This window comes from Brassica oleracea, chromosome C1 (genome assembly GCF_000695525.1).
Source record: "Brassica oleracea var. oleracea cultivar TO1000 chromosome C1, BOL, whole genome shotgun sequence".
Classification (NCBI taxonomy): Eukaryota; Viridiplantae; Streptophyta; class Magnoliopsida; order Brassicales; family Brassicaceae; genus Brassica; species Brassica oleracea.
This window is the reverse complement of record NC_027748.1, coordinates 28206009-28218852: the sequence shown is the minus strand read 5'-3', so window position 1 is coordinate 28218852 and position 12844 is coordinate 28206009. Positions and strand designations below refer to the sequence as shown.

Genomic DNA, 12844 nt, shown 5'->3' with positions numbered 1-12844 from the left:
AATTTTGTGTTAAAAAATATAAACCAAAATTAACTTCAAATATTTCATCTGATATGGTTGTGATATGTGTCAATTAAAAAATTAGATTGTAAATGTGTCAATAAAAACTTCCATTATGTGAAAATAACTTCTTCTTTTCCTAAATTCTTAAATAAAATAAATTTCTAAAAGAAAATTATTTTCTAATCTTAACCAATTAAGATTTTTTTTTTTAAATCGTGACCAGAGAGAATTGTAAAATTTTATTTAATAGTAATTTTTACTTCAAAAATTTAATGATAAATATGACAGTAACAATTATTCAATTAACAAGAAAAAATGTAAAAATATTAGTGATATTGAAAAAAAATGAATTTTGAAAATTGAAACTTTTAAAAATAGTTAATATTAACTGGAAATAGTGATTTGATAGAAAATTTTTTTTTTTTTAAAATCCTAGACAAAATATAATTGTTAATTAACAAGAAAAATTGTAAAAATATTAGTGATATTGAAAAAAACGAATTTTGAAAATTGAAACTTTTAAAAATAGTTAATATTAACTGGAAATAGTGATTTGATAGAAAATTTTTTTTTTTTTAAAATCCTAGACAAAATATAATTGTAAAATATTATGTAATATTAATTTCCCTTTCTAAAATCCTACAAAACTGTAAAATAATATTTGATAGTTGTTTTTCTTTTTATAAAAAAAATCCTAAACAAAATAAATTTGTATAATATTTTTAAGTCCTAACCAAAAGAGAATTATAAAAATTTATTTGATAATATTTTTAAGGGAGTGTTTGATGATAAACATGATACTAAAAATTATTTAGTTAACAAAAGAAGTGTAAAATTAGTATTGATACGAATTGTAAAAATAACAATTTATTTTATAATAATTATTTTATAGCAATATTTTTTTTCTGAAATTCTAAAGAGAAAATAATTGTAATAGGTTATATGAGAATAATTTACCTTTTCTAAAATCTTAAACAAAATTCTAAAGGAATATTTATACAATAGATTGTTTTCTTTTTTTTTTTAAATCCTAGAAAAATAAAATTTTAAAGACTTATTTAATAAAACATTAAATTAGTAGATAAGAAGAACATGTATAATGTTGTCATTGATTAGATTGGTGTATTTAACTTTCATTTCTTTTTACTTTTCATTTTTTTATTTCGGATTGTGTTCAATGTAAATGTTTATGTATAGTAATTTTTTTCTAATCCTTAATATAAAGTTTATAACAACTCATCTATGCACCATGATTATAAAATACAAATATTAACCTGAACTTATGTGTGAAAATGAGTTTTAATTATAAAATAAATCTCAAACAACGTATGCAAAAAAAAATCATAATACTATAATAAAATGATTTATTATTTTATGGTTTTTATTAAATTAAAACATCAAGCAAAACCGTTGCAACGCTACGGGTTAATATCTTGTATGTAATAAAGTATAGATTTAAAAACTAATATATAGAGTATAATATAAAATTAGTAAAAACATATGTCTGTTTTAAAATTTCAAAACATATTATGTGTAAAAAATCTGTGTTTTTAATATGTAATGCAAAAGTAAATAATTGTGTTAAAAAAACTAAAAGCAATTAAATTAAAAGGGGGATACATGCCAACTATAAAGAAAACAAAAGGAAAAAAACAGAAATTAACAATACAAATATCTACATATGCGGGGGATTTAGCAATTATTATATAATTTTTTTTTAAAAAGCAATTATTATATAATATATAGGATATATTCTAACCATTAAGTTGCTATGTGTATTTGGTTAATTATAGTTTTTTTTTGTTATACAATAAAATTTCCTTAAATAAAAAGGTAAGAAGAGTAAATATTAATAATGATATTTTATATAATAAATTTAATTTATCAAAAGTATATATGTAGTTGATTTTGGCGAAAAATAAACATAAGTGCAACACAAACAAAAAAAAAACAAAATTTGATTTTTAATACTATTATATAATTATTATTTTTTTGCAATATATTATATATAACATGTCAGTTCATAAAATTTTCCGTTTCCATATTCTATCTTTGACTAATAAGATGGCATAAAATCTCCTTTTTTTTTTGGTCAAGGTCATTAAATCTATTAACTGCCACGAAAGAATATTATTCGTATTCACCTAAAACTAATTATTTCCATATACAAAAAATACAAAAAGTAAGAAATCGAATCACAATCTTTCCATATAAATAGATTAAAAATCCAAGCCTTACCTCTTTTTGCAACAAAACCTCACTTCGTTGCGTTACGTATCAACCACCCATCACATCTTCTGGTCTTTTCTCAAAATCTCACTTCCTAATGATTCATCAAACTATTTACAATGTGTCAATTGCATTGTGTCTTTGCACTCTTTTCGCGTTTGTTTTTTCTGATAGCCCAGAAGCAATGAGAGATCTCGTTACGGATTTGCCTGGTCAATCTGGTGTGAGCTTCAGACATTACGCCGGCTATGTCCCGGTTGATAAAAAACATGGAAGGGCTATGTTTTATTGGTTTTTCGAAGCTATGAGTCTTCCAAACCAGAAGCCTTTAGTACTGTGGCTTAATGGAGGTAGTTAAACTCAATTTTAGCTTCCAAGGCAACATGTTCATGTTAATGTCTTAGATTTAGCGGGACGCGTGGTTTGATTCGTCTTTTTCAATTCATTATATAGGGCCTGGATGTTCTTCTGTGGGATACGGAGCAACGCAAGAGATTGGTCCATTTCTTGTGGATAACAAAGGAAACAGTCTTCAATTTAATCCCTATGCATGGAATCATGGTATACCAAAATTTTTATATATTACAAGTTCATTATCAATTTATCATATCATTACTATGTATATACCGTACATATATATAGTTTCATCTCTAGGTGCATGGTCTTTTGGCAATGGATGAAACTTGTTCTTTATATATTACTGTAATTCCATTTCCTTTACCAGTGTGAAAATTGTTAATTATATAAATAAATGTTAGTAAATACGTTAAATTTGGTAATGCGTGCAGAGGCCAACATTCTGTTTCTAGAATCCCCTGTTGGTGTCGGGTTTTCGTATTCAAACACAAGTAGTGACTATAAAAAGATCGGCGATGAATTTACAGGTATATATGGATGTATTTATTTATTTTGTTTAATCAATATGTTCATTCACTTAGATTAAGGGTGACCATGTACCATGTACCATGTAATAGATGTCCGTTTTTTTTTTGTGATCCATTTTGTTTTTTCGAAACTCGTATGAATGGTGGAATATATATGTGCAATCCGTATATATATTCTTCCAAACCTAGTCGGAGACTCGTAGCTGTCATGAATACCCAGCGCGTCCGTAAATGTTATTTGAACTCTAAGTTTATATATTTATTTAGATTTTACATTTTATGAAAATAAATTGCAGTATATGATTATATATCAAAAAGATTTTAAATCTTTTCTTCCTTAGATTTGAAGTTTTAAAATGAAATTTATATATTTCTGTTTATCCATATGTATATAGTTAACAAATATATTATACGAATCATATCGTGTATAGGGGGGATCTACAAACAAATATAATTGGGTGCACATAAATTTTCTTCACTGCATTTTAGTTTTTGGGTTGGAGGCATTTCTATAGACCTTATGGTATTTGTTAAAGAAAGTTAGAAAGTTAGAAATTAGACGGGGGCACCTGACCCCGTAAATTTGAGTACTAGTGACCGGTTTTCTTTAAACGAGTTTTTGTAATCGATATTTTCTTTGTTTTTGTAAATTTACGGTTATTTATTTTCAAATTTTGTTTTGATAACGTATCAAAGCGATTTTTACTATATTTTTCAATTACTATCTTAGACGTCAAATATATCACTATAAAATTTATTACACGAACCTGACGACTGCGTATGACATGACCTACAGCGAGAGACGCATACTCCTTTATTCAAAAGTGGTTGGAGAGGTTCCCAGCTTACAGAGAAAACGATTTCTATATAGCTGGCGAGAGCTATGCAGGTTTGAATTTAGTACTAAAAAGACTTTATATATATAGTAGTTTTGGGTCAACATCATTGTCTATGGTTTTTATTCATGTTCTTATTGACAAACAAATGTATGCAGGAAAGTATATACCGGAGCTTGCAGAGGTCGTTTATGACAATAACAATAGAAATTCCTCACTTCATATCAAGCTTAAAGGCATTCTGGTATGTTTGATCTTTATACTACATACAAAACATCATCTTGCTTGATTGATATCTACTACGTTTAGTTGTAATGATATTGGACAAACTTACATCATCCATTATTCAGTTTTCATTTTGAAGTTAACGCTAATTTGATACTTATCATTCTCATAAGGCGTACAAAAGTATTGAACACACTATGCGAAATCTTGTTCATCTACTCATTCCTCTTGATATAATGCTATTGTAAAATTAATTTCAGAGGATCTTTAACTTTAAAACCAATTTGTAATAAATATAATAATCTATGTCCCTTGTATATGATTTAAAATGATCTCTTCAACTGTGGGATTTTAACAATATTTAATACGTGGTAACTGAACGTTTTAGTATTTTAGTACTTTTGGTTTTATCATGCTAAACAAATTTAATTTTTCCATATATGATTCTGTAAAATTGATGATATTTAAATTCTTATCTTCTCTTGGTGGTTAGCTTGGAAATCCTGAAACATCGGAAGCCGAAGATTGGGATGGATGGGTGGATTATGCATGGAGCCATGCAGTAATAGCAGACGAGATGTATGGAGTCATAAAAAGAAATTGCAATTTCAGTAGTAACACTACTTGGGATGTTAAAGAATGCAAAGACAACGTAGACGAAGTAATCAAACAATATCACAAAATTGATCAATACAGTCTCTATACTCCTACCTGTAATGGAAATTCAACGCCTAGTTCATCCCTTGATTCGACGAGAATCAGGACTAATCTTCGCAATTCCAAAATGGTAACCAACTAACTAAGACTATGTCGCATTGAATGTTGCAACTAAGATTTAATTACCTGTAACTCTCAATAGATGCCGAGGATGATGGGCGGATACGACCCGTGTTTGGATGATTATACGAGAGTATTCTACAACAGAGCAGATGTCCAGAAAGCTCTTCATGCAAGTGATGGTATTCATCTAAAGAATTGGAGCATTTGCAAGTACTACTACTCTTGTTTATTTATTTTATTAAACTTTTTTGCATATATATATGTATATCTTATCTAAAATATTTTCTTTTGCTTTTTCTGAGAAACAGCGATGATATTTTTGATAATTGGACGGATTCAAAGCCCTCAGTTTTGCCAATATATAAGAAATTAATCGCGGGAGGATTTAGAATATGGGTTTACAGGTACACTTCGAATAGTTAACTAATAAATAAATATGCTGAATATTATAAACTTTGTCTTACTTTGGCGTAGGATATTTGATTATCATTATTTTGGTATTTTCTCATACATATACGATCATTTGCTTGTTTCTTTCCTTCTCGTTGGTGTTGCCTCAGCGGCGACACAGATGGAAGAGTTCCCGTACTCGGGACAAGGTACTGCATAAACAAGTTGGCATTACCCATTAAGACGTCGTGGAGGCCATGGTACCACGAGAAACAGGTCAATATGATAGCATTCAGACAATTACTTATCGGTATCTTAATAAAATAAAAGTTGTTATTTTTTTTTTTTTAATAATTATTAGGTTAGTGGATGGCTTCAAGAATACGAAGGTTTAACTTTTGGAACCTTCAAAGGAGCAGGACATGATGTGCCTTCCTTCAAACCCAGCGAGTCGCTTGCGTTTTTCTCCGCCTTTCTCAAAGGAGTTCTTCCTGCTTTATCGCCGTAATAGAGAGAAAACAACTGTATTGAAGATTACAATAATAAGCTAATTAATAATATATTTTTAATATATTTTTAATATTTTTGACACATACTATTATGTGTGTTTTTGAATAATGGAATTTCCAGTTCCACCTGAACCACTACAAGAAAGCAAGAGGATTCACAACTAGAAACCAATGAAAAATAATCCATAAAAATTCATCGAATTCGTCGACAGATTGTATTCCATCCAGAATTCGTTGGGAATTTAGGCCGAATTCCTGACAAAACACGTCCATTGGGAATTTGAAGATGAATTACAATATACTCCCTCTGTTCCTTAATATTACATATTCTAGGAAAAAAATTTGTTTTAAAAAGATCAATTTTTTTATATTTTCAAGACATGTTTTATTAACTAATTGCAAATTTCAAAAAATTTAATTGCATTTACTGAATTGTTATTGGTTTAAAATTATGAAACAAAGATAAACACAAAAAAATATGCAAATTTAATGTGTTTTATTAAAATGTGTGAAAAATCTAGAATATGCAACATTAAAAAACAGAGGGAGTATATGTTAACTAATTGTTGTTATTCCCGACGACCGACAAAAAAAAAATCTGTCGGTAATATCTGACAGATTTCCTAATTTTTTTTTAAACTAATACGTAGTCGTTTGAAATATTCAAATTCCTGACATTGTCTTTTTCCGTCAGAAGTTTGCCCACATATAACTATAAATACCACTTCATCTTATTCACAAAGAAGCACAAAAAATTCATTCTCTTAATTATTTTTGTTATTGGATGGATAAATATTTGAACCTAAATATTTTACAGATCTGAAGAAAAATTTACTTATCCAGATGGTATTAACCAAATTCATGGTGGTTCCTCATAGAAAACCGTAAGCTATAAAAATTCTTAACTTGAAATTTCCATACTCTACTCGTTAGAATAATAGGAATATTGAGGTTGGTGGAGAATGGAAACATTCATATATAAATGAGTTTATGTCATATTATGAGATTTGATATCTTCATGAAGAACGAAGGGGTTATGGTAGTACTAGCAAACCTCATATTGTGGATAAGTTAGATGAATCTAGCGCGAACGTAGATTATGGTTTAGACACATTTTTACCTTCGATGGTTGAGGAAGGAGATAGATGAGAAAAACCCAATTTAGAATATATGTTAGATACAACTAAAAAGGTATTGTACAAAGGCTGTAAATATGGCCATTCACCTTTATTATATGCAAGTAGATTAATGGCCATAAAGACGGATTACATTTTGGCTGAAGAATGTATGGATGCGATTGCTAGTTTTGTGAGAGATATTATACCTGAGGATAATCTTGCACCTACGAGGTTCATAAAATTTTAGCTGGTCTTGGTTTATTGACTGATCGATGTACACATGATAATTGCATGATTTACTGGAAAGAGGATGAAAACCAAAAGAGATGTCACTTTTTTTTTCGAAAACCTCGCTATCATGAGTCAATCAAAATATTTTCAGTTCTATATAAATGTATGTGGTATTTTCAATTGACAGAAAGGTTGAACAGACTATACGAGTCAGAATGCACAAATGACCAATGAGATGACATGCAGAGCACTCAACAAATGGTGAGATTACACATCTTTCGGATACAGATGAGTAGAATAATTACCAATCAGTATATCCATAATTTACGTATGAGATAAGAAATTTCTACTTTAGACTATGTAATGATGGTTTCGACCCATTTAGAAAGCATGGAAGATAATATTCATTGTGGCTAGTAATTATGACACCTTACAACTTACCTCAAGATTTGTACAACTAACATGAGTTTTTTTCCTCTCCATTCTCCTCGAGGTTAGAGCATCCTAAGAGATCACTTGTTGTGTTTCTTCAACCACTAATATATAAGTTCGAACTACTATGGAAGGACTGAGTTCTTAAATACAATGTTTCATTTGAAGAAAAATTTTAGAGGTGTATAGTATTATGTGGACTATAAGTGATTTTACAGCATATGATATATTATTTGGACGAAAAGCTCATGGGATACTATCTTGCTCTTATTGCCAAGATAGCACATATGCTTTTCAACTGAAACATGGATGTAAAACGTGTTGGTTTGAGTGTCACAGAAGATTTCTACTGGAGGATCATTGTTTAAGAAAAACAATTAGGTGTTTGTCAGTCTCTCTCCAGAATTACTTGGATGTAATTTATGGACCAGTAAAAAGGCTTATGTGCTGAAAGGACGCCACAATGAGGTGGAAAAGGATATTATCCGGTAGCGGTGTTGGAGAACACCACAATTTGTATAAAGGGGTATTTTTTTGAGATTTTCCATATTAGAAAGATCATTTGTTGAGACATAATCTAGATTTCAAGCATGTTGAAATTTTTTTTGACTGTCTGATGAACATTGTTCTAAATTTCCAAGGGAAAACATAAGATAATGTGAAGCCAAGACTGAATTTTATTTATATTTTTTTTTGTAGCGAACTTCATGGGCATTCACAAGGTTAAGGTCATGTTCCCATTATCGATTGAATTCATCTTCGAAAGAGGTTTTTTTTTTATTGGATTATACACGAAAATAAATTTTCAGAAGAGTATGCATCTAACTTGCATAAATGTGTCAACAAAAGTGAAATTTTTTTTGATTGGTATAAAGAGCCATAGTTGTGATATTATGATGCAGTGACTCTTTCCGTTTGTCTTTTAGAGACTATTACCTCAAAAATTTCATGAAGCAATTACAAGTATATTATACATTAATTAATATTGAATTAAATGTCATTTTAAATTGATTATGAATTATATATATACTTATCAAATTTGTTTTTCCTAATTGTAGATTTAAGATTGAGATTACTAATTGTAGACGACTTCCGGATTTTAGAGAATTACGTACCTATTATCCTTTGCAACCTTGAAAAGATGTGTCCTCTATATTTTTTTACATTATGGAACATCTTCATGTTCATCTTTTGAGAAAAGCGGCTATTAGTGGTCTTGTACAATATAGATGGATGTATCCCTTCAAACTGTATACGTCCATCTCAAGAATTAGGTCAATATTTTAAGCTAGGTGAAGGGATCTATAGTCGCAAAAAGTATCAAGGAAGAAACTTAAACTTTGCTGAATACTGTTTCCCATATAAAGTTTATACACAAAGGTAAAGACCTGCTTGCCATGATGACGAAGGTGAAAGGGAAACTTATTATGTTAATGTACCAAACATTCTCATACAAATTGGACGATATAGTGGAAAATCATAGCACCAAAGACTTATCAGGATGAGCATACTCATTTGCAAACAGATTTTGTTCACCAAGTGTGATGGTATTCTTTAATATGAGAGGTACATACAAATGTATTTTTTAAAAATATAACTAATTAAGTTATATTTACCAGTTGTGCAACATATTTACTGTTCATAGACGATTTACATGACACATGCACTTTACTTACAGAGATGCCACCGAAAATCGTCTTGAACTTGTGAAGTAAAAAGAATTTCGGGATGTCTTTGTGATTATGTAGGGTGAGTAAAATATTTATAAAACTAATATTCTACATTGTCTTTAACTATAAAACACTTATTGTTTATAGGCAACAACATGTTCGATTAGAGGTGGAATATTTCCAAATTGGTTACATGAGTTTGTGTGTGAACCAAACTATGTAGTGAAGTCAAATCCGAGATTTTACACTCGAGGATATGTTCAAAGAAAGCCGTCCAAGGAAAACTTCTGATTTTGGTGTTTTTCCCACATCTGGTGACAATGTGTACTACGGTGTTCTAAGTGAAAATTTTGAAATCCAATACCCAGGAATGAATTGAGGTGAATTGTCTTTTATTGTGATTGGTACGACAATTTTGTTGATCGTGGAATGAAAACATATACACCTGGTGTTACATTTGTATATTCACAACGGAGACTATAGTTTTACGATCCATATATCCATCATTACTTTAGAAGCTGATCAGTTATGATACAGCCCAAAATCAGGACTATACAATCGGGTCGACAGAGGTTCAAATTTGGTTCGACAAGAGCTATGGTCAAACGGATATGGGTGAGAGAATGATTGCTCTGTACCTGAAACAAAGAAACAAAACAATATGAGATTATGCTGATGAAAACAGAGAATAAATTAACGTAAATAGAGAAGGATGATGACGGATCATCTGATGAAATTGGAGATGGATCGGTGGTCGGAATATGGATGGTGGTAGATAGAGATGGAGAATGGAAACTGAAGGATAGATTGATGGAGATGGGATCAAGTTGTTGGACGTGTATCTCTCTCAAATGGATTAGTGGATGGAATGATGAACGAGATGGAATCAAGCTTGATGGATGTGTATCTCTCTCAAGCTAGATAGATGGGTGAAAGATGGAAACATGGTCGCCACAAATTCAATGGAATGAATTGATAAGAAAAGAGTTTCTCTCACGACTGCTTAACACACACACACGAGAAAGGTTTAGGGTTTTATCTGCTCTGCAAGAAAAGTTTATTCTTTATTCATCGTAGGGTAAAAATACAAAACCTCTTAAAAGGGACTTATACAGTTCCGTCTAGTGAGGTATGACTTTCTTGGGGACATTAACATAATAAGTTTCCCTTTCACCTTCGTCACCATGGCGAGCAGGTTATTTATTTATTTTTTTGATGAAATTTTAAATTTATTTATCATCGGAAAAAGAATAGTTATTTACACAAAAATTTTATCGGTATCAAAAGACAAAAAACTCTATCAATGCCCCATATGAGCACCAAACCACCTTTGAAGAAGACCTGATATCTTGAGTTTCTCATAATACCCAGTAGACAGAATCCTAATTAAGCTTTATTGTTTTCATAATAAATTTCGCTAGTTGGCCCGCTGGCCTGCTTCTCTGTGAATGTCTCCTTTCGTTTCTTTCCCGCCAAATGTAATAAATGGCTACATGTAAAGCTAGCCTCAATAGAATAGAGTTTTTCCTATCATGGGAACTTCCAAGAATCCGAGCCAGAATCTAATTCCAATCGGGGGTGGAGGCTGGTTGAAGCAATGAGCCAATGACCTGCAACCAAAGTCCGTATGTGTAGGGGCATGCCAAGAATAAATGCTCTCTTGTTTCCTCCGGTTCACCACAAAATGGAAAGCCTTGTACTCTCCCCGAGGCTCGCATTCTAACCCATGTCGAGAGCATGTCCTTTATGGCTAACCATGTTATGAATGCATACCTAGGCACACCTTGTGCAAACCAAACGAGTTGAGACCAAGAAACTGTGGCGCGTCGATGCCTAATCATATCCCAAGTTGCACGAGCAGGTCTTTACCTTTGTGTATAAACTTTATAATATATATACAGATCTTCCTATCCTTCACTTTTATCAATCTGGTTTAATAAGAAAGATAATTTAAATATATTTCACTAATGGAGTTTTAGTCATTTTACTACCCTTAATTAACAATTAAACTAGGTGTTTTGCCCGCACATGCGGGCATAATCATTTTACAAATAATTATTAATATATGTAATATGATTTAAACATCATGATAACTTATTCTTTATATTCTTAATCATTTTAGTTTTCTTCGATTTTTATTTCGGTCTACCTCTCCTTAACACAAAGGAAAGCTATAAAATTATGAGACCGTAAGAGCATAGTACATATCAAATATTCCACACATTAAGTAAAGTAAGAATGTGAACTTTTGGTCTTTCTTAATCTACCTTTTATTTTTGAACCAGAAACATGTATTAAATCACCAAAAAAAATACTAAAACACACACAAAATCCAAGTAAGAACAAAATAAATAAAAATTAAATAAAAACTAAAGTTCAATGGTAATTTAGAAGAAAACTTAAAAAAAAACAAATTGAGATAATGATAATATTTCATTGGTTTACTTGATCAATATATACATTTCCTTATCTTAATATTTCATAAGTTTACTTTTAATAAAAGAAACAATAGATAATGATAGTTTTATTATTAAAGTTAATTTATGGTTAATTACATAATGATAAATCTAATTATTCATTAAAAAATATATCTACTTTAGCCGTTATATCTAAACCATTTAACACATGTTCATAACATGATTAGCAACTCTCTAGACTTAATATAAAAGCATATTTTTCTTATAGATTAAACAGTAGCAAAACATATACGTGAAATAAGTACTGAAAAAATTCAGAATACCTAATTCATAATTCCAAAACTCCATGTAACAAAACCGATTTTCTCCTAGTATTTCAAACTCAAAGAAGAAAGGAAAACATAGAACTCCAACTAAAAATCAAATATCAAAAGTACATAAATATAGATGTCAAAAACTATAATCGAGACAACTTGGTTAGAATGAAAAAATGAAACTATAGAGTTTAAAACATCTTACATCATATGAAAATAAGAATTGGTCCTAACTTGTTTAAATTAATTATAATTGTAATTCCAATTAGAAATTTTGAAATAGTTGTGTTGTTTAAATTAATAAATTAATGATGGCAGGATGTTTCCTCATCAACATAATTTTCATCAGTGCAGTTTCTCTCTGACTCAAATGTTGTTGGAAAGTGAGTCCACCTTCTTCTTCCTTTGATTCATCTATGCTACTCCTACTACTAATTTGTCCTGCCATCACCTTATTGGTACTGCATGTGTTTTGAAACTATTTGTAATGACCCCAACCCCAAACTATCCCCAAAAGCCACATTTGGTTTCTTTAAAAAGAGAGAGAGAGAGAGAGAGAGAGAAAGCTCACCAGGAGTCCTCGCCGGAGCCACCGCACGCCAGGACGTCGTCAAGCTCGTCATCACCATCAACCGCAGCTCGAGGTAACCGGAAACCGCCATGTGTTTGAGTTATGTTTCGGTCGTTTTAGTAAATCGGTCATAACTTTCTAACCGTAGTGAATCTCGTGCATCCAAGGCCATCATCGTGTTCCTCTCGTCAAGACGAAGCCGTAGACACCAACCGCGTCACGATCGGAGCCCGGA

General features: G+C 30.6%; 1 protein-coding gene across 1 annotated transcript; it reads left to right on the top strand.

Moving 5' to 3' along the window:
- Positions 1 to 2269: 2269 nt before the first annotated feature.
- On the top strand, positions 2270 to 5929 carry LOC106312937 (serine carboxypeptidase-like 32). The gene is made up of 10 exons (XM_013750643.1): positions 2270 to 2582; positions 2686 to 2793; positions 3021 to 3116; positions 3913 to 4005; positions 4111 to 4196; positions 4671 to 4964; positions 5037 to 5167; positions 5266 to 5361; positions 5518 to 5623; positions 5709 to 5929. The coding sequence occupies exons 1-10, from the start codon at positions 2330 to 2332 to the stop codon at positions 5853 to 5855; spliced, it is 1410 nt and encodes a 469-aa protein (XP_013606097.1). The 5' UTR covers positions 2270 to 2329; the 3' UTR covers positions 5856 to 5929.
- The last annotated feature ends 6915 nt before the right edge of the window (positions 5930 to 12844 follow it).